This window comes from Apteryx mantelli, chromosome 2 (genome assembly GCF_036417845.1).
Source record: "Apteryx mantelli isolate bAptMan1 chromosome 2, bAptMan1.hap1, whole genome shotgun sequence".
In the NCBI taxonomy this organism is placed as follows: Eukaryota; Metazoa; Chordata; class Aves; order Apterygiformes; family Apterygidae; genus Apteryx; species Apteryx mantelli.
Window position 1 is genome coordinate 106623255 of NC_089979.1, and position 22843 is coordinate 106646097.

A 22843-nucleotide genomic window follows, 5' to 3' on the forward strand; every position below is an offset into this window, starting at 1 on the left:
GACAAATAATGTTGACTGACATGTTAATGCTTGCCTTTGTGAAAACAATGGGCTAGAAAGTATCATGTAAATTAATACTGAAGGTATTTTGGCAACACGTTCACAAGTCCCCACTGACCGTGGGTACCCTGTCTGAAACTCCTTGCATGTTGGTTTTCAGTGGTTTAAAATACCTGCTATATGAACTGACTTCATTGCAAATATGAGTATTCTTCCTCTGAAACATAAGACCATATTGTGGAAATACTAGTTTCTGTTGACTTCAAAAGTTTAGCATACACATAACTAAAGTTTGCAAAAAAGAGAGCAGAGACTAAAATTAAAGGATGCTTTGCAGATGTGTATTTAGCCCTCAAACCAAGATGTGTTGTACACCTCTAGATTTCAAAGAAGTTTTTTTTTTTCTGATCTGAAAAACAGTTGCAAAATCACACAAGTTTTAAAATAGCAATATACAGGAACGTCCATGTTCTTGAGAATTACATTTCATGTAGCGTAACTGTATGCCGTAGAATGGGACTACACTAAAAAGTCTAGATTGCTCCAAAATGTCATGTGACCATGCAATGGAAAGCAGAGCTACTTCAATCACAGTTCTAGTTCCCAGTATTGCCCCGGCAGTGAATGCATAGAGCCGCCAATAAACCAGAACACAAAAGGTAGGAGTTTGGCCACTGCATCAGAGAAGAGAGATGGCTGAATGTGATGAGAGGGGGAGGGATAAGGTGGAATGGGAAATAAAGCACATCCTTTTTGTGCTTCCATAAATTACATTTTCTCTCTCTAGAGCGCTAGGAAGAGGAAGTGGGATTCCCTGAAGCACAGCTCCTTGCTGTTGTTCCTTTTCTCTGTCCATTGTCTCAGACTGAATGTAAAGGTTTCCCTGTAACCCTACGTGACTTGTGGTGCTTCTCCCTCTTCTTCCAGTAAAACTGAACAAACAGAAAAAATGCAAAGCCTCTAGATTTAACAGTAAATGTAAATTTGGAAGTTCAGACCTGGTGCAGTTTCATAAATATTGCCACTTGTATATTTAGCCCTTGGCCTTGTCCACACAGAAAGGTTCCACTGACTTGGCTAAGGTTTGGTCTAAACTTAAAGTATAATTGGTATAACTCTGTTAGCTGTAAGTGCAGTTTGTGTGTTGTTTGTTTTTTGTTTGTTTTTTTGTTTGTTTTTTCTTGACAACAAAATTACAAAAGCCTTAGTCTATATGCAGTCGTACACAGATACCTTACACTTGAACAGTTTATTTCAGCTCCCATACTAGAATCAGTTAAAGGAGTACAGACACTGTTATAGTGTACTTGAGTCAAAATAAAACATGATTTTAGAACCCAAATTAGTTAATGAAGTACGTTTATATAGGCTGTTGCTAGAAAAAGTACTGGTTCAGCCAAATTCTGCACAGACACAACTTTCCAGATACATTGGTATCTGCCTTCTGTTTGCCAAGTAGAGCTTTGAACCAAATTTTTTGCCAATTAAAATAAATGCATTGTAATGGAATGCCCATGGGTTAAGACAGTGCAAACATCTAATTGTTTAGCAAAAGTCATTAGGCCAAATTGATCTTTGATGTATCTCTGGCTTTCTACTCATTTACTGCAAAGGGGAGCCATTACATATTTGGTGTTATTAATAATGCCTTTTCCATTTTTAGTGTTTTTTGTTCAAACAGAGTAATACCTTGACATTGCATTAACCTAGGTTTATGTTACTTAACAAATATAAACTAACTTCACCAATACTGTGTTTTTAAAAAATAGATGGACCACTTTTGTTTGGTGAACTATAAAGTTTGTGAAATGTTATAATAGGGAAAAAAAAAGTCTTTGTGATGGTCTTATTTAAATTTCAGGTTGATAGAAATGTTCATGATTACAAGTTACCCTGGCGTTAGCCTGTGAATAACTGATGTGTATAACCGTGGTGATGGAACAAGGTTCTTCTTTCTTTCATTCCTTCTGTCCTCTAATTTCCTTACCCCCATTTTACCCACTGCCTCTTGGTGTTTCCTCTACATTATTGTCTCAGTTTTGAAACCAGGATGCTATGAAAGCTCTCCCTGACTGAAAATGATGCCTGTATATGCACTGTTATGTACAGTGCTATCCTGCCATGTTACTGCTAGATTAGAAAGGAAGAAGGCCTCTTCTTTCTTTTGAACCTAATCTGGGTGCTCCTGATGCACACTGCAAGACAATCCCAAAGTTTTTCAGACTTCATCACCTATAAACATTAAAAAATAAAAAGGCAACAGCAAGCTTTCCTGCAATAGTCTCCAGACAAAATGCGCTCAGTGTAGAGTGCTTGATCAATCCCCTCTTTGTAGATGGGCTCAGTCAGATTTAGTGAGTCTCTGATTCAATCCTGGACAACCTGCGACCTCTTTTGGTCAATTAACAAAATGAGCAAGAGGACAAAAGAAGACTGAAAATCGTTGGTGCAATAGCCCATCGGGGTATTAAAGGAGGCTGACTTCTCTTTCAACACATCTTTAATTTCATTTCGCAGGTTAAAGTCTCTATTTATCCTTACACCATATTCTTCATGCATAAGATCAGCTTTTTTTTTTTTTAATCCTGTTATTTACAGAATCCCTTTCAAGACAGTGTCTGAAAAGTATCATTACAGAATAAAGAACAGGGAAGACAAACTAGAAAGTCGATTTTAATTATCTTAAAAAATCTGATTTGTAAAAAGTGCAGTTTTTGAGATACACAGTATCGTGGGAGCGGTGGTACATTGAGTAACAATGTATATACTTCACTCTTCCGTCTGAATTTGGACCCATGAACAGCTGATGAATTACTGGAAGGTGAACTTCAGTGTTAACGGTGTAGGGGTTGAAAACAGAGTTGAAAACTGGCTCGTATCATTTCCATGGCAGAAAATCATAGTGCTAGCCAATATCTGCGAGCATTATACGTTTAATTTTGCATGAGGAATAGACTTCTATGACTGAAAGACTGCAGTGTATACATAAACACCTTACGATCCCCTTCAGCATCAGCTTCTTGCATGAGGGCTGCAGCAATGATGTACGCCAATTTTGCCTTTGCCAATTCGGATTTTCTTGATCGAGGTTAAGCCCAGTAGCAGGGGGAGCTACACAAACACGAGGGACTGAATTTGCACGGGCTGCAAACAGAACAAAACCCGGGGCTTACACTCATTTTGCAGGACGGACGGTGGGGTTTTGCTCGGTTTCGCGTCTGAGACGTCGCAAGGGGAAGCGTCTTCTCGCGGCGGCAGGGGCCGTTTCAGGGGTTCGGCGCAGCCCCGGGGAGGACGGCGGGGGGGGGGGGGTGCGCCCGCCGGGCAGCGCGGGGCGGCGGGGCGGCCCTGCAGCGTGTGCCTGCGCGCCCGCGGGCGTGCCGGCGTGTCCCGCCTCTCTCTGAGGGAGCGGGGTACGCGCTGAACGTGTGTGTGCGGGCAGGCACGCCTCCCCGCAGCGCACGGCATCGCAGCCCCGCGTCCAAAAAAGGGCACTCTCCGCGGGCTCTGCTCGTGTCTCCTCTCACGGCGCCAAGGGAGGAGGGCTGGGGGGGGGGAATCCCAAAACACGGAGGGCCTTTTCTTTTCTTTTTTTTCGAAACAAAAGGCACATGACGCAGCCCCGCTCCTCCAGAGCCGCTCCAACGCATCGCATTAGCGCTGATTTCCAAGAAGTGCCCATAAAGCCCAGCCGCCGCGATGGTTTGCTCCCCCCTTCCGCCCTCCTCCCCTCCCCTTCCCACAGCACTTTCTGGGCCGAAATCTGGATTTTGAGCGTCACTGCCCTTCTCCCGCAGCGCCAGGTTGTTCATTATTCATAGTCCGGGGCGTGTCCTGGGCAGGGGTGCTATATAGGCGGGGACCTCCGCGGCATGAGAGAACAGATGGGAGCAAAGAGTTACAGAGAGTAGAAGCAAATAGCAGGCAACAAAGAGAATAAAAAGAAAGGAACCTTGCTTTCTTAATTTATTTTTTTCTCCTCTATTTTTCTTCCCCCCCCTCCACTTTCTCCTTCTTTCTTTTCTTAAGCATTTTTGGACCAAGTTTTCTTCAGACCGTCTTGTCTTGGCTTTTTTTTTTCTTTTTTCGATTTTTTATTCTTTTTTTTTACCAGGTATTTTATAACTTTTTCTTTTTTCCTTTTTTTTTTTTTTGCTCAGTATCGTGTGTGGCAAAAAAAAAAAAAAAAAAAAAAGTTAGTGTCCAGCCAAGTGATTGAGGCGCTCTGCAGGAAGGAGGAGTGGGGAGGGAGAAAAGAAAAAAAAAAAAAGTTGCCTTTGTTGCCAGCCAGCTCTTTATTATATTTATGTTATTAAAGGCAGGAGGCTGAAGAGAGAGGGTCGGGCTGTGCGTGTGTGTGCGCGTGTGTGTCCTGTGCCCTTCTGTGTCGGGAGCGTGGCTTTCCTCTATCGGACGCTGCCTGCTGCGCTCTGCTAGGGGTGCAAGCGGCTTGCGGCTTTGCTCCTGCAGCCTGCGCGCAGCCCCCCTCGGAGGGGGGTGCGTGTGTGCACGCTCCTCTCCGCTCCGCTCCGCTCCGCTCCGCTCGCTGCTGCTGCTGCTGCTGCTGCGTGGGCCTGCGCTTGCGGTGCCCGCGCTGCCCAGGGCGAGGAGGGGCGGCCCGGCGCTCCCCCCGAGCCGGGGGCGTGTGGCGGTGCGTGCTAGTGTGAGTGCGTGAGGGGCTCTGCCCGGCGGCGCGCCTCTTCGCGCCTCTCCGCCGCGGCGGCGGCGGCTCCGGCGGCTCCCCGGGCCGGCTCCGGCGGCGGCGGCCCCCCGGTGCCGGTTGCTATGGTGCCGCGGCCCGGCGTGCTGTGGGCAGTGGCGGCGGCGGCGCTAGCGCTGCTGGTGCGGCGGGCGGCGGCGGCGGCGGCGCTGGCGGGGCCGGTGGTGCGCTGCGAGCCCTGCGACGCGCGGGCGCTGCAGCAGTGCAAGCCGCTGCAGCCCGACTGCACCGAGCGGGTGCGGGAGCCGGGCTGCGGCTGCTGCCTCACCTGCGCCCTGCGCCTCGGCCAGCCCTGCGGCATCTACAGCGAGCGCTGCGGCGCCGGGCTCAGCTGCCAGCCGCGGCCGGAGGAGGCGCGGCCGCTGCAGGCGCTGCTGGAGGGCCGCGGGCTCTGCACCAACGCCACAGCCGGCGGCAAGCTGCGGGCCTTCCTGCTGCCCGGACCGCACGCCGCAGGTAAGCAGCGGGCTCCGCTCCGCCGGGCTGCGCGGTGGGGGCGGGGAGGGTGGGCAAAAACTGCATGCCTGCCCCTGTCGGGTTTAGGAAGCAAAAAGGGGCGGGGGGGAAGTCGGGAGGTAAGTTGCACGCAGGGGGGGAGGTGAGGGCGCGCTCGCTGCAGGCGTCTTCCTGCGAAAAGGCCCCTCACGCTTGTACCCAGCGGCCGGCTCGGGATCCTGAGCGGGCTCGCAGCGTTAGGGTGTTCCTGAGCGAGCCCGAGTCCACCCCCTCGGAAAACATGTCTTCCTGGCGCGGTAGGCAAGGCTGGGCTCATTTTCAAGTGCTTTTTCTGAAGGAAATCAAGTTTGTCCCCTCACACTCGCCCCCTTTGGGTTTTTTTGGGGGGGGGGTTCTTTTCTTTCTTTAACACCGATGGTGTGAACTAGTGCCTCGCAAAAGAGGCAGAGTTGCCCCTTTTCTAAAAAATCTGGGGGGGAGTTGCTCTTCGCTCCGATGGGTGCTTGGTGTTGGCACGTCCACCGGGCTGTGCATCGCTGAGGGAAAGAGGTTAAATCCTGGTGATTTAGCCAGGGAGTTCCTAGAAAGAGGGTACGAGAAAACGGAGAGTCCGGAGCTAACTCCTGCGCTGCAGTGTCTCTAACTCGGGAGAATGCTAAACCCAGGAAAAAAGGCAAAAAAGAAAAAAAAAGGGGGGGGGGAAGAGTCGTTAAGTGCTTTCCTAGCTCGAGAAGGTGGTTATTCAGAACAAAGCATTTGCACAAAAGTATTTTTAAGAGGATGCTGTTTTTCTCTGCACTGCAAATAAATGTTTGGTCCAGCGAAACTTTCCCATAGCTCTTGTGTGTCCTGTAAATGAGACGTTCATAGAGCGCATTTTGTTGCGTTTTAAGAGGCAGGGAAGACTGGAAAAAGTTCTGTTAACATGCACATTTGGAAACTTCAGAGACAGGGAAACTTGGGATTCGGATCAAGAAAGCACAGTCCCTCTATGCAAACATTTCATTAAACTGTTTGAACCAACAGCAAGTATGTTAACATTTATTTAATAGAAAAGTGTGTCAAAAGGCTTTCCACTGTTTGCATTTTTAAAAAGCCTGGCGTTTTTCTGCTGGGTTGCAGGGACTCTTTGGCTGGCCTCTCCTTAGCTGTGCAAGAGGAAGTGGCACCAGGGCTCCAGCTAACTGGCTGCTCCAGCAGTAGGAGATGCCTTATTATAATTATTTATGTGCTGCTCCCAAGCTGTGACAATTTGAATGAGCGAGGGTTCAAAGGTACTCATTGAAATTTTAAATCTCATTGGAACATGGAGCAACTTCCTTCATCCCATGAACTTGGCTTTGCATATTCATCCTTCAGATGAATTGAAAAATGAAGGGAAGTCTCCCTCCAGATATCTGAGACTTGGCACTATTTAATGAAGAGGTATTGTTTTGTAATGATGACTGTTAGGCAAGGAGAAAGGGGAAGGTAGAGCTGTGCTTTAGTTCCCTGCTGAAAATCTTTCCATTTTCAGCCTAAATAGTCAAGATGCCGAGTTCCCGTTTGTGAATTCTTGGCTCCAGGAGCACGCCTATTTTGAAATCAGTTGGAGCTTTGATTGCTTAAAAAGTGGAAAGCGGGTCCCTTACAGTTCCCATTCAAGGACTGAATGCTGAAAACTCCATGTTTGAGAAGGAGAAACTATTCTGAACCCATGTAATGACTTGTGCCCGCCTCTTTAGGGGGACCACTAGAGTTTCAGCTCTAAATCCAGCACTCAGGAACTGAGATTCGCATGTCACACACCCTTTCTGGGCAGGGTCAGGCCTTCTCTCTGATACATAGCTAGGTCTTGCATCATATGCTGCACTTTCTGTCATTACTAATTTACTGAAATTGCTAAAAATCATGTGGGCAGTATTACACTAGCTTCTTAATACCAAATATAGTAGGCCACTGACTTATTTTACAGTTCAGTTTTCTGGGCACTAAAAATGAGATGATGTAGTGTGTATATGCAACCCTTCTAGTCTGTTTTTTAAAAGAGGGCAAGTAACTTTTTCACAGAGTGCTTTTGTTTCCATTAGGACTGGATGTAAAGCTAACATGGCACCAAGTTTTATAGGACTGAGTTGACAGAATGTGCCTCACAGATTAAAATGTGACATTATAACAGTTCAGAATTCAAATGTAAGAAATGCTGTCTAGGGCATGAGGATCTGTATAAACTGCGAAATGATCACCTGGTGATCATTTAATGCACATTAAGAATATTTTCTACCTATTTTTGGTAGACCTGGTAAATTAATGAACGGGACTGATGATTGCAGAAAGCCTGGTAGGCATATAGTATTTATATATATAGGAGATTCAGGTTTCTAACATTCTATTGTGTCACCTTTTGCACATTTCATTGAGAGTGTGGAAAAAAATACCACTGTTCAAAAACAGGACATTAAACCACCAAAAATATGTTCAAATACCGCTGAAAGTCTGAGTTAAACCCGCAAAAGCCAAGAAATTTAGACTTAAGACTTAAACTTCCTTAATCCATTTGTGCTGGAAGTTGGATTTTCCTGGTCAATTATGTCCGTTGCCAGCAGTGGCTACACTAAAACCACTGGCACCAAGATGTTAACTCTGATCCCTCCTCCTCCTCCTCATGTTCCTCCCCTGTGCCTGTGTATTACCAGGGCCACTGGGCTGTGTGTTGAAATGCTTAGGCTCCATGGGCTACATGAACATGGCCTTTCATTGAGTTTCTTGGCTTTTGTGGTTTTTCGGTGAGCTGTCAAGTACAACTTTAATATAGCTTTCCAGGATGTTCCTTGCACATCAGTTATCACTGTACACTCGCAAGATCATTTCCTTTTTTTTTTTTTTTTTTAAAAAGTGACCAGCAGCCAAGGCACTAAAATGCAGCAGCAACTAGTGTGACTTAGCAAGTAGGAAGATACAAACTTGAAAAATTCCATGGAGGAAATGCAGCCAGTTACAGTTACACTGCAAGAGTCTCCTAAGAGAGAAATGCAGTGTAGACAAATACCTCAGAAAGTACAGCAACACTGTGCTCATGCAGTATTTAGGAAAAAAGTATTTCTCCTGTATTTTCATGGATGGTAGTTTAAAGAGAAAATATTTTTAAAGCTCGTAATGAAAGCAGATGTTTGTCCTTTGACACCATTACGGAATGAATGGCAATTTTTTGTCTGTTTTGTACACCTAGAAATGTTTCTGATTTTAAACAGCTTAAGAATGCAAACATGGCACTCTTTTTCTTTCCCATTCAGTTTGGGGAGTGAAATTAAGAAAGAAAAGCAATGTTAAGAGTTGTTAATTAGAACCATCAAGCTCAACCTAGTAGAATTTCTTGTATTAACGCCTTTTTTCTTAATTACTTTCCCGGGGAATACAAAGAGTCACACCAAAACCAATAACTTACACAAGTTAGTGGTATTTAATTAAAATTCATTAAATCTGCGCTAGGTCAGGGATAAATTATTCGAATACTTTGCATGTCTCGCATTGGTGAGTTCTGATGCAGGTCCAAACCCTAGGAACGGTCAGGTCATGGTACAAAGCTGCCCTCTTCTGGTGGCAAACCAAAAAACTTCAGTGTAAAGTGAACAGTAAGAAATCTGAGCATCAGCGATTTAAGAACGATTTGAAATCGAATTAATGTGAAGAGCTTTCAAATAATTAATTAGAAAGGAACGATGTATATGCAGTAGCACTTTAAAAGATTCACTAAGAGTAAAGAGTTTCTTTATTTATAAAAGTCATCACTGTTCTTTGCACTTAGCAATAAAGATGCAGTTGCATGCACAACACTAAATTGTTCATGGTTTTATATATTGTTATTTTGTAAATAGAAATTAAGAATATAGACTAATTTAGTGGTCTAGACTTAACTGGCAGTTGGTTAACATTTCTCCTTCACTGAATTTTTTCTACTTGAAGGAAATTCCAGTGATTCAGAAGAAGACCGGAGTACCAGTAGCATAGAAAATCAGGCCATCCCAAACTCTCACAGGGTGTCAGATTCCAAATCGCATCCACAGCACATCAAAATAGATATCATCAGGAAAGAGCAAGCCAAAAATACACAACGCTACAAAGTGGAATATGATTCACAAAGTACAGATACACTGAATTTCTCTTCTGAATCCAAACAAGAGACTGAATATGTAAGTATTTTTGCAAATAGAAATGTATTTTCCTGCATGAGAGTGTGCATGTGAGTGTGTGTGTGTGTGTGTGTGTGTGTGCACCTGTGCCTGTGCATGTGGTGCATTTGACAAAGTAAATAAAAAAACAGATGGTGATAATTGTAGCCATTTAGGAAATTCTGGCTGGTACTGGTTTGACCAGTAAAACTATTGGACTTGCAAATGCAGATGATCAGCAGACCAAATAGATCACAGAGGCCTAATGTATTGATGTTTACATTGATTTTAATATGATTTTCACTAGTTGATTCTTAGAGAGCAAAAGTTCTTCTTTCCACCTATAATTATCATGCATTTGTTTGTGTGAGCTCACAGCTGGCTTAACAATATCATCATTAAGTTTGGTTGGAAGCAGCATTATTTGCTTGCAATAAGGCAAAAAAGGGAAAGACTGCACGTTCAGTGCAACAGCACTGTGCTCACACTCCATGGAGCACATCAAGGAAGAGAAACTTAGCTTGGGCTGAAGGGCCTGGTTTGATCAGTCAGTATTTGTGTGACATGCAGAATGCCACCTCCATTTGTAGTTACTGTGTGGTCCCGTTGCATAAACAGCTAATGGCTCACCGGCACACAGTGCACAGCAGAGGGACAGGCTCTGCGGGGCGACCTGAATATGGTGCATTTGAGGAGGGAATACTTGTTGTCTGGGAACTTCTTGGCCGATAACCTGGTTATTCTCGTGCCTGTGCCAGATGGCATTAAAAATAATTGCTGGATACTCTTTGGCATTTCATCAGGAGAGGCATGGTGGAACCAGATATAGTTTCCCATCTGCAAAAGAAGGTTTCAAAACCTGCAAACAGTAGAAAGTTCTGTCTGAAGGGAGTGTGGCCTCTTAAGTTAAAACAGCAAGGTTGATTATACTGTATACTTGTATACTACAGTTTGTCATGAGGTCCAGTATTCTAGTGAAAATACTTCTGTATCTGAGTTTCAGCATATCCTCCTTCCCAAAACATAAAAATAAACTGTTTGTAGTAAAAGAATCAGCTTTGGTAGCTCTGAGGAAATAGGGTCCCGGCCTTAACTAGGAGAAGCAGTTCCCCTTATGTGGTAATCTGGACTCATGTGCAAAGGCCCACTAACTTAACAAAACTGCTCGTGGCTGTAAAGACCAGAAATAAGTCCGTCTGGGACAGATGCCTTTGTAAGCAAATGCCTTTCTAGCTATGTCTGTATGTTTGCTTTTGATATTGATCTCTCTGACTCTTGAAGCCGACTTCAAAAAAAGAAGAAAAAAAAAAAAGCTGTTGCTCTTTTTGTAGGCCTGACTCAGGACCAGATCTTTGGAAGCGTGTCATCTGCAGTCAGTGTGTCTGAACAGTTTTGTTTATTTAAGGAACTGACAGTAAGAGCAGCAGTTTAAAGAACACGTTCAGAGCTTGTGAGATTGATACTGAAAGAAAATATATGAAAGCTGCAAGGAAGGTATTTGCTAACCAAAAAATCAATTTTAAACTTCAGTAGGACTGTTGGGTCTATATGCTTTCAGACACTCAGATGAAAGGCACTTTATATGAGCAAACTATTAATATTACTACTTGAAAGTATAAATATCATTACTTCACTAATTAAGAATTGCACCAATGAGTCTTTGTGTTGTTACAGCAACTTAAACATTTTAAACCCGTGTAACCATGCAAAGGAATTTTTTCAGGTCTGCATTTAAGGAGTGGATTGGTGGATTGAGTCGATAATATGCTCAAACAGGAGCACAGCTAAGCACAGAATTTGCAGGCTGTAATTCTTGAATTCTAATCCCACTGCTGACACTGACTGCCTTCCTGGCCTCTGGCAAATCTTGAACTCCTCTGCTCCTGGTTTTCTGCCTGTAAAATGGGGCTGGTAACGCTTTACTCTCTACCTCAAAGGGCTGCAGTGAGAAATAATTAGTTGGCATTTGAGACATGCTCTTAAAAGTGCTTCTGTAAGTTCTTTTTATCTCAGTGTCCTAAAGCTAGTCCTTGCTGCATTATTGTCCTCCTTTTGCAGATGGAGAAACTGATGCAAAAAGCAACTGACTTATCTAATGATAGTCATGTGCAACCATTCATTTGCACGGCTGTATCCTTTTGGTCCAGCTGAAATCTGGAATCATTGTCCAAAGTTACATTATTTAGACTCTACTTAGCTACAGAGACAGAGAGGGAGAAAGATCTTGTGCAGTATTTTTATATATACATATACAGTGTGCAAGACTGCTTGTTTTCAATTAAATTCATTTCATTTAAGCTTTTGGATCCAGCATTATCACAAAAATAAATGGCATTAGGGAAGAATTACTGAGTGGTTTATTTCCAGTCCCCTGCCTTCTTTCCCAACTTTTCCTAACATAAATTATGTTTGTGTGATTGACTTGTACACTGGTTAGGCCTTTCCTTAGGTATAAGTGGCTGTGATTACAACTGGAAATGTCAGTCTGTGCCTGAGCATAGCATAGGGCATTCAGTGTTTAGAAATCAGTTTATCCTTAATAAAACATAATCTCAAGATTTTACCTCTGAACGGTCTGCTTTTGACATTTCTAGACATCACTTTGTTTTAACAGAGTATTTGGGTTTCATGCTTCTTCCTACTTAAAGATTTACTAAACTCTTGTGCGAAAAACAGCATGTGAGAATGAAATTTCATTTGTGCTTTCTAAACCATCCTCATTAACAGGGTCCCTGTCGCAGAGAAATGGAAGACACATTAAACCACCTAAAGATCCTGAATGTCTTGAGTCCTAGGGGTTTCCATATTCCAAATTGTGACAAGAAGGGGTTCTACAAGAAAAAGCAAGTAAGTACTGTGTCTCAATCATTTCAGTGAATACATTTTACTTTTTATGCATCTTTGCTGAAGGTGTTACGTAGCATTTTACTGAGGTACTCGCTTAATCCTACTTTTAGGACCTGATCTTATAGCATTGAACCTTGTCAAGTGGGGACAGTGTTTTTATTTGCTGTTGGTCATGACAACAGATTAATTTGTGAAACTTCATGCCTAATCACACATGGGTTGGCTGGTGTCCCAGATACTAATGCCCTTCAGTTTAAAAAAAGCAATGCCTCTGTAATAACCCACAGAGCTAAATGTTGCAGTCACCATATGACTGCAATAGATCAATGCTTTGAGTTGTAAATAGCTGCCTGAGAGTTCCTAGAAGAACTGGGTTAGATCATATTACAAAAAGCAACTTGAGAAAGGCATATATCTGTCTTTTATATGCTGCACAGATCACTTCCAAAATCCAGGTCATGTTATCATGAAAGTGTTACATTTAGTAGTTACTCTGCAGCGAGGGTGGCTACACAGCCCTCTTTGGTTTTCCATTTGCATTTGACTCTGGGGTTGTGACCTTTCTTGACAAATGCAGGACTAAACAGCGGGTATTTCTGCTTTAGTTGGGTCCAGACTGAACGACTGCATCGCTCTCCAGTCAGTGCTGCCCTTGAAGCTCATTCGGGAACTCAGAGGAGTGCAAATTATACCAGGTCCTTTGCTTGGTGTACACATGTCGTATAATCCCAGTATTTAGTCAGTGTCCTGTTCCCCAAACGTATTTCTTGGTGTAATTCAAAAAATTCCTGAATTCCAAAGATTCTTTAAAATTTTCCTCACAGCAAACCTCTGTAAGGAGAGATTTTGTTTGTGGACCATCTTTTGTCTGCCATTTGGGTTTACGCAAGTCATACTCCTCCTCTGTATCTCTGGTAACCGCAGAAGTGACTTACTCAATGTGTTATTAGCTAATGCAGTTTGTTAGCTGGAGGTGAGAGGCCAACCTCAGACCAGGCAACCTCATTTTAAGAAAAGTGTCCCTCTGTTCTTTGGCTTCCAGCTTTCTTAGAAATAGTCTTTCCTTCTCCTGCTTTCCCTTGAGCTCTGCAATAAGCAATAAGTGTCAGATGGGCTGTTTGCAACAGGGACCAAGGGTCCCTATATTCCCTTTTTCCATCAGTCCTGCAGTGACTGTGCTGTTTGACCTTGGCTACATGCTGCCAAACTCGTCTGTCCACCCAAGCTTTTCCTGAGCGGGTGGTGATACTCTCGAGCAGGGAGAGTTTCTTTTCCTTGCCTGGAGTTTTGAGTCCCTTGTGTCAGTTCACGTGCCATTGTATGTAGATGAGCTGCCAGTGATACTCAAACCCCAGCCTGCATTTGTTCAGAAAATACTGTGGACTTCTGTGTGAGCTGCTCTGTGGAACAAGGCTAGCCCTGTGCTTTGTGGCTGTGCCAAAAAACATTGACTTAGCTACTTTAGAACAGCATATAATTCAATTACGTTCAAGACACGCAAGCGTATGATAGTCCTTATCCTTCGGTAGGTATTACAGAAGACCACAGATTGATATTTACTTTGTTCAGTCGGTCTTTCTCTCATCTGTCGTTAGACTCTAAGGGCTTTGCTTCATCAGCAGTAAGGTGGTGGTTTGCACACTCTCTCTGGTGTGTAGATAATAAATTAGATCCACAACAAACACATGTTAAGGTGCATTACTGTGCAGTGGTAGTTCTGCCACTGAGGCACTCGTGCACTCTTCCACACTGAAAAAGAAGAAAAAGAAAGGAAATATGGATCGTATACTTTCATGCCATTCCTAGTCTTCATTCCTAGAAGTTCACTTACCAGAATAAGCTGATGGTGTGAAACAAAGACATGCTTCTGCACTCTGGGTAGTATTCAGTCTATTTGGAGACTTTGCAAGTGCTTTAGAAAAGGTTCCTGCACTAAATGTAACAGTCCATTGGGGCAGCAAACATAGAGGATGCAGGGATGGTTTCATATGTGGCCAGCCTTCTCAAGTGCTGTGCCAAGTTACAGAAGTCCCAGTAGTTTCAGTGGTAGTTTAAGGCAGCTCAGGATCTTGTAAGAGATGCTCCCAAGTAGAACCCATGTATTCTACATTAAATGTAGTTTGAGTGCTCCTCTTCTAAAAGAATCAACTCGAAATAACTTGAATCAACCCTTGATACAGGCCTTCATATCAGGTAAGGCTTAGGGAACACAGGATGAAATGAAAAATAATGTATTTATGTTGCCCTTCTAAAATTAACTGCCAGAAAAAAAGCAACAGTTTGAGAAATAAGTGACTCCTGGTCAGATTGGTTTCACTGTCTGTGAGACAGTGCGATGATTGTATATATTTCTTTTTCTTTCTGGAGCATCAAAATGTAGGTCTGATATTTTGGGAACCATAAGCAGGTGTCTAATCTGATTAACAGAGTGCTAGGCTATTTCATTGATATCCTTCGTTGCTATTATTAGCAGCATTTGATCTGTAGTTCAATTATATTCCACTGTGACAACAAAATTCAGAATAATATGTTAGGAAAGAGACAGTAAAGCCACCAAAGAAACTATTGTGAAGTAGGCATTTTTAATTCTGGAAACACTAACTACTTTCCCATATCTGCAAAATTCTGTGGCTGGATGTGCAATTCAGTGCACTGGGGTCATGTACAGTCTTCAGAGAGTGCTGTCATAGGTAGATTAAAGTCTGAGAAAATAGTTAATTCCTTCCCAAAATAGCTTCACTGTCGTACAGCAATACTCACAGTACTGTATTGTTGAATGTTTGGATCAGGTATTAGGAGTCAGAACCACTGTATTTTCTCCTTGGCTCATCTTTGGACTTACTTTGTGACCCAGCAAACTGTTTCACAAAGGCAGGTACGTCTGTTTCTACTCCTTGTGCAGTCAGCTCCTGGGACTACACTTGGATAAATTATATGGTGGTTTACAAGATAATGTGTCTTCATGCCTTGATTTAATGTTGTATCTCAAAGGAATTGTGATTAATGCATGCTCTTAAATACTTTAAATTACTTTTTCAAGCATATATGTTTTGTGGATACATGTACACATGTGGTCCAATATACAGATATCTCAATACAGAACCAGGCAGTGCACTGCAGGCCAAAACCTAAACAGATGTGCTTTAAAAGGACTAGAATGATGATGTAGGTAGATGTGTGACGGGAGGAATCTGATAAATTATGACTACCCTGGAAAGCATTAAAAACTCATTCATGAGATACTTGGCATGTTAGTATAATCTGCCTTCCTGCTCCTCCAATCAAGTTGAAAGCAGCTGTTTTTCATGACCTTTGTGGTTGTCTAAAAATTGACTTTTCAGGAATCACCATAGGGAGTAATTTTCATAAGTGAAACAAATTTTAAGAAAATAAATTTATCTGTCAAGGTACAGCATGAAAAATATTTCAGACATTGTGTTTATATATAAACTTCTTTTTAAAATCAGACCAATTAAAATTTAGATTTCTTTGTATTAACAAATCACGCATGTAAAGTTGTACTATACAACTGTGGTGTATAGGTATATTTACATGAAATATTTTTACACAGGCACATTTCTGCCTCCAGCATGCAAAGAAAAGTTTTAATGACATTAGAATTATCTTTGAATTGCTCCATTTTCATCTACTGGAGACAGATATTCACCTAAATGTGAGTTGGCATTATTCCACTGTAAACAAAATTGGGCTTGACAGCAGCCAAAACGGCCTGAGGTGTATGTCAAGGCTGTCTGCAGTCTGTTCCAAGATATCACAATTGTAGCTCCATGGAGACCTCTGCACTGACCAGGAATTAAATGGGATACCATATGCTTTGCTGTGCCCCAAGAATGCCTCTGTGGCACTTCTTTGGGCAAGGCCGAGAGGCAGGTGGCATAAAGCTGGCAGCTGGTGTTTCTATCAGAAGTAATTATTGGCTCCACTGCTTGGGCAGTTTTCCAGCTCTTTTGGTCTCCTGAAGTCGTATAGAAGAGCTAAGCAGAGCCTTGAAGTTTATGTGGAGTACAAAATTCAGAAGACTGGATTTTGTTTTTTTCTAATGTGAATTATCCATCATTTCAGTAGCGAATGCAAGCTAGCTGTCTCAGGATAAAAGCATCCGCTTTGAACCAGAAGTGCTCTGCTATTGACAGCATGACTGAGCAGGTAGTACAATATCACAGATTGGAAAAGGTATATTATTTCTCTCTTTCCTCACAGACAGAATGTTATTTCAGCTGCAAAGCTCTAATGCACAAGATCTAAGGGTTTCATTTTCTCAAATGGGTTGTCCAAAAGAAATAAAAAATTCTTAATAGTAGAGAATGTGTTCCTGCAGACTAACTTCGTGGTATATTTAATTCCAAAAATTGATTATGTGACTGTAAAAAGCAATCATAACCCCCAACAGCTTGAGAAACTTTAATTGATCATTTGTTTTGACAGTGATGCAAGCCTATGAATCAGTGAGAGTTGTGTAACATACTTCATATAGTACTTCTAAAAGGGGAGGATGTGTTACTATTATTAGTAGAAGTATATTTTCATCACCCAAGCACCAGGCTGGCAGCCAGAAACCCTGCCTTCTAATTCTGGCTCTGTCTTTGCCTGTGGTCTTGGGAAAAACAACCTACGAATTTCTGCCTCAGTTTCCTTATCTGTAAAATTTAGACCATGAAAAGGCTGTTTTTAATAAATTACTTTGTTTTGCACATAAAGAATTTAAGGCGCTAAATGTTATTACCACTTCAGCTAGAGTCCATTCCAGCCTCCACTGAAGTTAAAGAAAAACTGCCCGTTGACTCCAGTGAACTTTGGGAAGCCATTCACTGAAATCCTAGAGAACATTTGGAAGCCCTAGTCAGGCTTGTGAAACAAAATAATAAAGCATACATTGATTTCATATGTAAAGGTTTGCTTTGGAAAACAAACTGAAAAGATAGCTAGAACTCAAATACAACTAATCATGTACTTTAGCAAATTATTAATGTAGCTCTTCTCTCAATAGGCTTGTACTTCTTTACCCTCTCCTAAAATAAGCCAATATTTACTTTAAGCCTGATCTTATAATCCTGCTGTCAGAATGGCCATTCATTTGCATAGGACTAATGAAGAAGGACAGCAAATCCAAAGAAGAGAAGGCATTGCATTATTTCTGCACTAGACTTCCTACTCAAAAATGTAGCACAAAGGTAGATTTATTTTCAGTTGTGGTGATTCATGTTATTTCATGTACTCTAAAATAGAATAAGCAAGATGGAAGCAAACATTCTAGAGGCAGAGGAGTCTGCCCAGGAAAATGATCTATGCAAACACTGAAAAAGGTCTCCAGAAACTTGGGGTCCCATCATGGTGGCAGTTTCAGGAATCCTTTTTCTAATATGTGATTTATTCCTGTCTCACTTTCACAAGTTCCTAGTGATGACTGTCTATGTTAATCTCTGCTGCCACAAATTAATAGGCTCAGGTCTGGACAGTCCCAGGAGTTGCCCATATTCACATTTATGTCCTATATATTACCTCTTCTCCTGAGGTCCTGAACTGGACGTGGAAAGGGTCAGATGCTTTTGGCAATGTGTGAAGCCCAACACTTACTTGATGCTTCCCAGTGCACCTGCACCTGGAGAAGATGCTTTGCTTTGTGAGCACAGCCATATCACATGGGAGAGCAGGACACTTGTATGAGCCTCTGGAGAACAGTGTAATTGAGTGGTAATGGCAAAGCTTATCTGGCCCATGGCAAACCCACAGCTGGTACCCAGCCTACACCTCGGAAATGCTTGAATTGCTGAGAGGGTGATCTCAGAGGTTGATGTATAGTTTGAGAATCACAAGGTGTATGCATAGGTTTCTACCGTCTTTTAAAAAGGCAGTTTCATGCTCCAAGTAAAAGTCTCAAGGTGGAAGAGTTATATAAATAGCCAGCTAATCCGGTCTTGCTTGTATGTTAGCTTTTAGAGCGTCGAAGGGCATAAGTGGCTTCAGTCTGTCTAGCCTGTTCTTCCTTCAGGTTGGCAGTACAACAGATCCAGCTGTAAGCTTTGGAAAGCTTAGTAGGCTTGTGTCACCTCCTGCTTCATATGTCTGGCCTGACTGAATGGTCTTCTCTGTTAGCATTTGCAGATCATCAAATCTCTATTGTCAAATCTCAAATCTTTAGTTGACATAGGTGGGGTCTCTGTCTTGGCCAGAAGGTTGGCCATGGAAAACTTAGTAAGACGACCATGTCCGTGCAGCTAGGTGGGTTCACCCTTTGTGTAGGTGACAACCCTGCAGAGTCTGAGAGGTTCCTGAAGGCTGAACTGGGCACAGAGTTACATGAAGAATATAACCTGCAGGATGTTATCTCCTTTAGTCTATTTTTTATCACTTTTGGTTTCTTGGGGAGACCATTAGTTAGTACATGGTAGACTTGTTTATCCATTTATTTACTGCGTTATTACTTCTAAAGTTGTTGTCCATTTATTTTCTTGTTTAATGGTAGTTTCAGATTGGTTAGTATTGTTAGCAAATTCCACTAGGCAACTGACTTCTAAAGTTGTCTTAGGTTATAGAGCTAATATATAACCAACATTATTTATAGGAAAATATGCATGTAAAGTTCTAATATATATCTAGCAGTTGTTGAAGTGATAACTCCATTACAGAAGGATTATGTATCCGTTAATAAATGTCAGCTACAGCACTGAAATTCCTCCAGAAAGCAGATGCAAGCTAAGGGTATTTATTGCTGCAAGAACTGTCTTTGCCAGACCTGTGCTTTAGTGTAGAACAAATCTGTGGGCTTTCTTTTCCAAAGAAGGGTCCCAGTCATCAGTCCTTACTGTTGTAAATAGTCCTTGTTCAGCAGAGGACAACTGTGCCGCCTAATCTAATAGGGAGCGGTTCAAAAGACTGGGTTTTTTTGGTAGTTCTTAGAGCAGTTTTATTATGAGATAATTAGACCCAAAGTAGTTTACTGATGGAGAAGGTAGCTTCTTATTGTCATGCTTTGTAGTGGAAATAAAGCTTCTATTTAATTCTAGCAATGTCAGATATGACCAAGATGCAGTAATGCAGCTATGAAATGAGTAGCAATCCCTGCAATGTAAAACTGAGAGCAAAAAAGTAAAAAGGATGCTAGCTGGGTCTTATATTCTGTTTCAGTGCCGCCCATCCAAAGGCCGAAAAAGAGGTTATTGCTGGTGTGTGGATAAATACGGACAGCCACTTCCTGGATACGATGGGAAGGGAAAAGGAGACGTCCATTGCTATAACTTGGAAAGCAAGTGAGGGGGTAGAGGCCGTCTCTTCTGGCAGCTGTGCATGGCAGTTTGACGTATCAGAGACCCTGGAGGGGCTGGGCAAACACCGTGGACTGCATTGCATGTGGAGCTGTGCGCCCTGCCTCCCGCCTTGCCGGGAGATCCACTGGCTCTATGGACTCTGCAGCTGCACCCCGCCACTGACACGCTTTGGGCTCCCTATAGCACATGTAGGGAGCTCTGACTTCCCAAGTAAATCTGCACTATTGATACCCAGAAAGAAAAAAAAAAAAAAAAGGCACTTCAGAATGGATTCAGGGAGTCTCCACTGACTTTTTAAAGAACGGCCTGTGACCAATCTGATCCCGAAAGATACTGTGTTTTATTTTAAAGAATTTATAGATTGTAAGATTGTAAAAATATTAAAACAACAACAATGAAAAACACAAGTATTTAAAATTTAAGCTTTTTTACAGGTCTGACGGGAAACTTATCTTCACGGGTAAAATGTTTTATAAAAATCTCAAAGAACTTTTTAAGGAAACGTATTTCTAAAATAAAGACATGGCTATTTTTTCTGTAAAATATATTATGAATATTCTGTTAGTCTGTATTTAATATAATTGTTTTTTAATAAACTTTATTTAAATGTAACATGTGAATACCAAATATCACACAATAATTTTCATGTAAACTTATGTATGCAAAGAGAAAGTGAGGGGATGGGATGATTTACAAATATGTTTAGATTCATATGCATACACACTGACCTATTCTAGATGACAGAAATGGATTTATGGAGTGAAGGAAGTGTTTCCAGAAGAGGTTAAATTTCCTCATTTGAAATAGCTACAAATACCAAGATAATTTTTAAGTGGTTTTTTTTTTTCACTTTATTGGTATTTCTAAGGCACCCCTCACTGAGTTATGCCACTGGAAAGAATGACAGTTGCACTGAAGGTCTCTGTAAAGTATCATTCTGCCTGTCCTTTGCTTCAGTTAATGCAACAGGGCTTAAATTTCCTCTGTTTCCTTCAGAACTGTCCATGCTAGTATAAAAAATTCATGGACAAAAAATTGCCATTACAGTATGACTCTTTCTGTTTGCTTATTTATTTTTTAAAAGCCTGTATCTATTCTCTGTTGGCTTGATATACTCTACCAAAGCACATATTCTGTATGAGGAACTTCTATTTAAGTCAATGCCAGCAAGGTGGGGGCTTACGGACCCGGTTTTGAGACCTGTGCGCTTCATTTTGTGCTACTGCACGATCGTTGCTTCCTTTGACTTTGGTGGAAGGGATTTGCTTGCATCCAAGCACAGAATAAGAACCATTGGGTTGAAATATTTAAACCAGTTCTCTGCCACGGTGTTATATGTCCTTTTAATTACAAGAGAAGTGTTTTGGTTTTGTGCTGATACGTGACGCTTTCACATAAGGAAGTCCTTGGCACCGATTTGAGGCTGACTGTTTATTGAACGTCATGACAAATTCTGTATGACAATGAAATTTGGATAAGGAAAGGTGGCCTGTGAAATGTAACATCTCTCTTGGAAAGTAATGCTGTATTTTGTATGTGTATTTATTTATATATTTTATATAAATATTTTATATATTTATATAAATATATAATATATTCTTATATGTGTCACTATAAATGTTTGATGTCACTGTAGAAAAAAAAATAATAATCAGCACCGTAGTTTCCTGGTGGATCAGGAATTTGATGCGAGTTAAGAGCCGTATTCCCCCAGGGCTTTCAAGCGATCGGGGCCGAGCGCTCGCCCAGGGGCCGCTGGCGCGTAGGGGAGCCCCGGAAAGGGGGTTGAGGGCTGCTGAGAGAAACCTTGTGGGGGGCCTGGGGCTGCGGCTGCCCTCGCTTTTCCTGCCATGGGCTGGCTGCAAACTTGCAGACGTGGGAAGGTTTTTAACATGCAGCTTGTGGGATCGAGGCAGTCGATTGCTGCGGATCAGCCCTTTAAAGCTTTGCCCCGAAACATGGTAGCTGAACCGCCCTGTGTGTATTCTGCTTCCCAATTTCTATCTGATGAAGGAAGCTGCCGTCATCCTTAAAACTGAAATTTCAAGCCTGAGGAACAGTAAGGGGGAAAAAAGTATATCTGAGGTGAGGCTTAGTCCAAGCTAATACAGACTTCCCAACAGATGGTTGCAGAAAGCTTTGTGAGGTGAAGATTTATTGCAATTTTTTACTGCTATTGCAAATATAACACCTGCAAAGATTTTGTTGGCAAAGGTACTAGGCCTTTTTTTTTTAAAGTTATAAACCAGCTCCTCTCAAGTAGTGTCACACAAGGAAGAAAATTATATATAGCAGTATTTGGGCACTGTACATATGAAAATAAGGTTTGGATTCATGAAAATGAGTCTGTATTTCACCTTTTTTTTTAATGCCAAACTCATGAGCCTTCAGAAAAAGAAAAATAGTATCTCACCAAAAAGGGAGGATAGCAGCCTTCCAAGCCATATTTTGCTGGCATGCAAGAAATGTTTTAACAGCCCGTGGTAGTACTTCTGACTGGTGTTTTTTGTTACATTTTTAAGCTTTTAATATTTTGCCCCAACATTAAAAATAAATAAATATAAAAGACATGTTGGCCAACAAAGTTTCTTGAACAGTACAAAATTCTTTAATCTGCGCAGAGCACCAGCTTTATTTAAAAAAAAAAAAAAAAAAATCCTAAGGAACTCAAAATAAACGCCTTGATTCAAGCAAACAGTTTGTCACAGGAATTACAAAAAAATATGATTCAGCTGCTTTAGTGGTGCTAATGAATCCAGCCTTCTGTATGTAACATATTAAACATATAGCCATAGGAAAAAAAATAAGAATTTCTGTATAGTTGTGCAAGTCAGTTTGGTTATTTTGCTTCCAATAGATGTTTTTAAAACAAAGACACTGTTAAAAACTAGCAAATAAAATACTACTCCTGTGTAATTTAAAGCTCCCCCCTTGTTCAGAAATTGTCTGTTCCATGCTTTGTATGAGCCCAGTTACTTGCACTAGTATTGGACACTTCCCATTGGGTACCTGACTTCCCTGACAGCTGGCATTCTTGGTATGAAATAAAAAAAAAAAACTTATTTTCCCCCCAGAACACGCTCATTAAAATGAAGAGGTACAGTGGTGGCTTTTTTCTGTCTTGTTTTTGTTGTTGTTGTTGTTTAATGTTACTATTTCTATGAAGACAAGGGGTCAATTCAACAAACACGTTACATGTCACTCAAAGGTTTTTCTCGTGGCTGTGGGAGTCAGGCTGCATAATTAGTGCCTCATTCATCAGAAATATTTGTGGGTTACATTTAAGCAGGAGAATGTGGGCAGTATCAAGCAAACGGATGGGTCAATATCAGTTCAGGGGAAGAGCTCCTTTCCCTCTGCCTGAGGGCTTTGTTTTTGGTGGCAGA

At 41.9% G+C, this 22843-nt stretch overlaps 1 protein-coding gene across 4 annotated transcripts; it reads left to right on the plus strand.

The window, feature by feature from the left end:
* The first annotated feature begins 3880 nt into the window (after positions 1–3880).
* Positions 3881–22562, plus strand: IGFBP3 (insulin like growth factor binding protein 3). Of its 4 annotated transcripts, none has more exons than XR_010883429.1 (6): positions 3881–5176; positions 9119–9345; positions 12052–12171; positions 16255–16365; positions 17229–17363; positions 19318–19400. XR_010883429.1 is itself a non-coding variant. In XM_067291196.1 (4 exons), exons 1-4 carry the CDS (start codon positions 4786–4788, stop codon positions 19441–19443), a joined length of 864 nt encoding a protein of 287 aa, XP_067147297.1. In that variant the 5' UTR covers positions 3881–4785; the 3' UTR covers positions 19444–22562. The 4 variants fall into 4 exon arrangements, 1 of the variants encoding a protein (XP_067147297.1); XR_010883430.1 differs by having other exon boundaries at positions 17254–17363; XR_010883431.1 differs by lacking the exon at positions 17229–17363 and having other exon boundaries at positions 19318–19398.
* Positions 22563–22843: the final 281 nt, after the last annotated feature.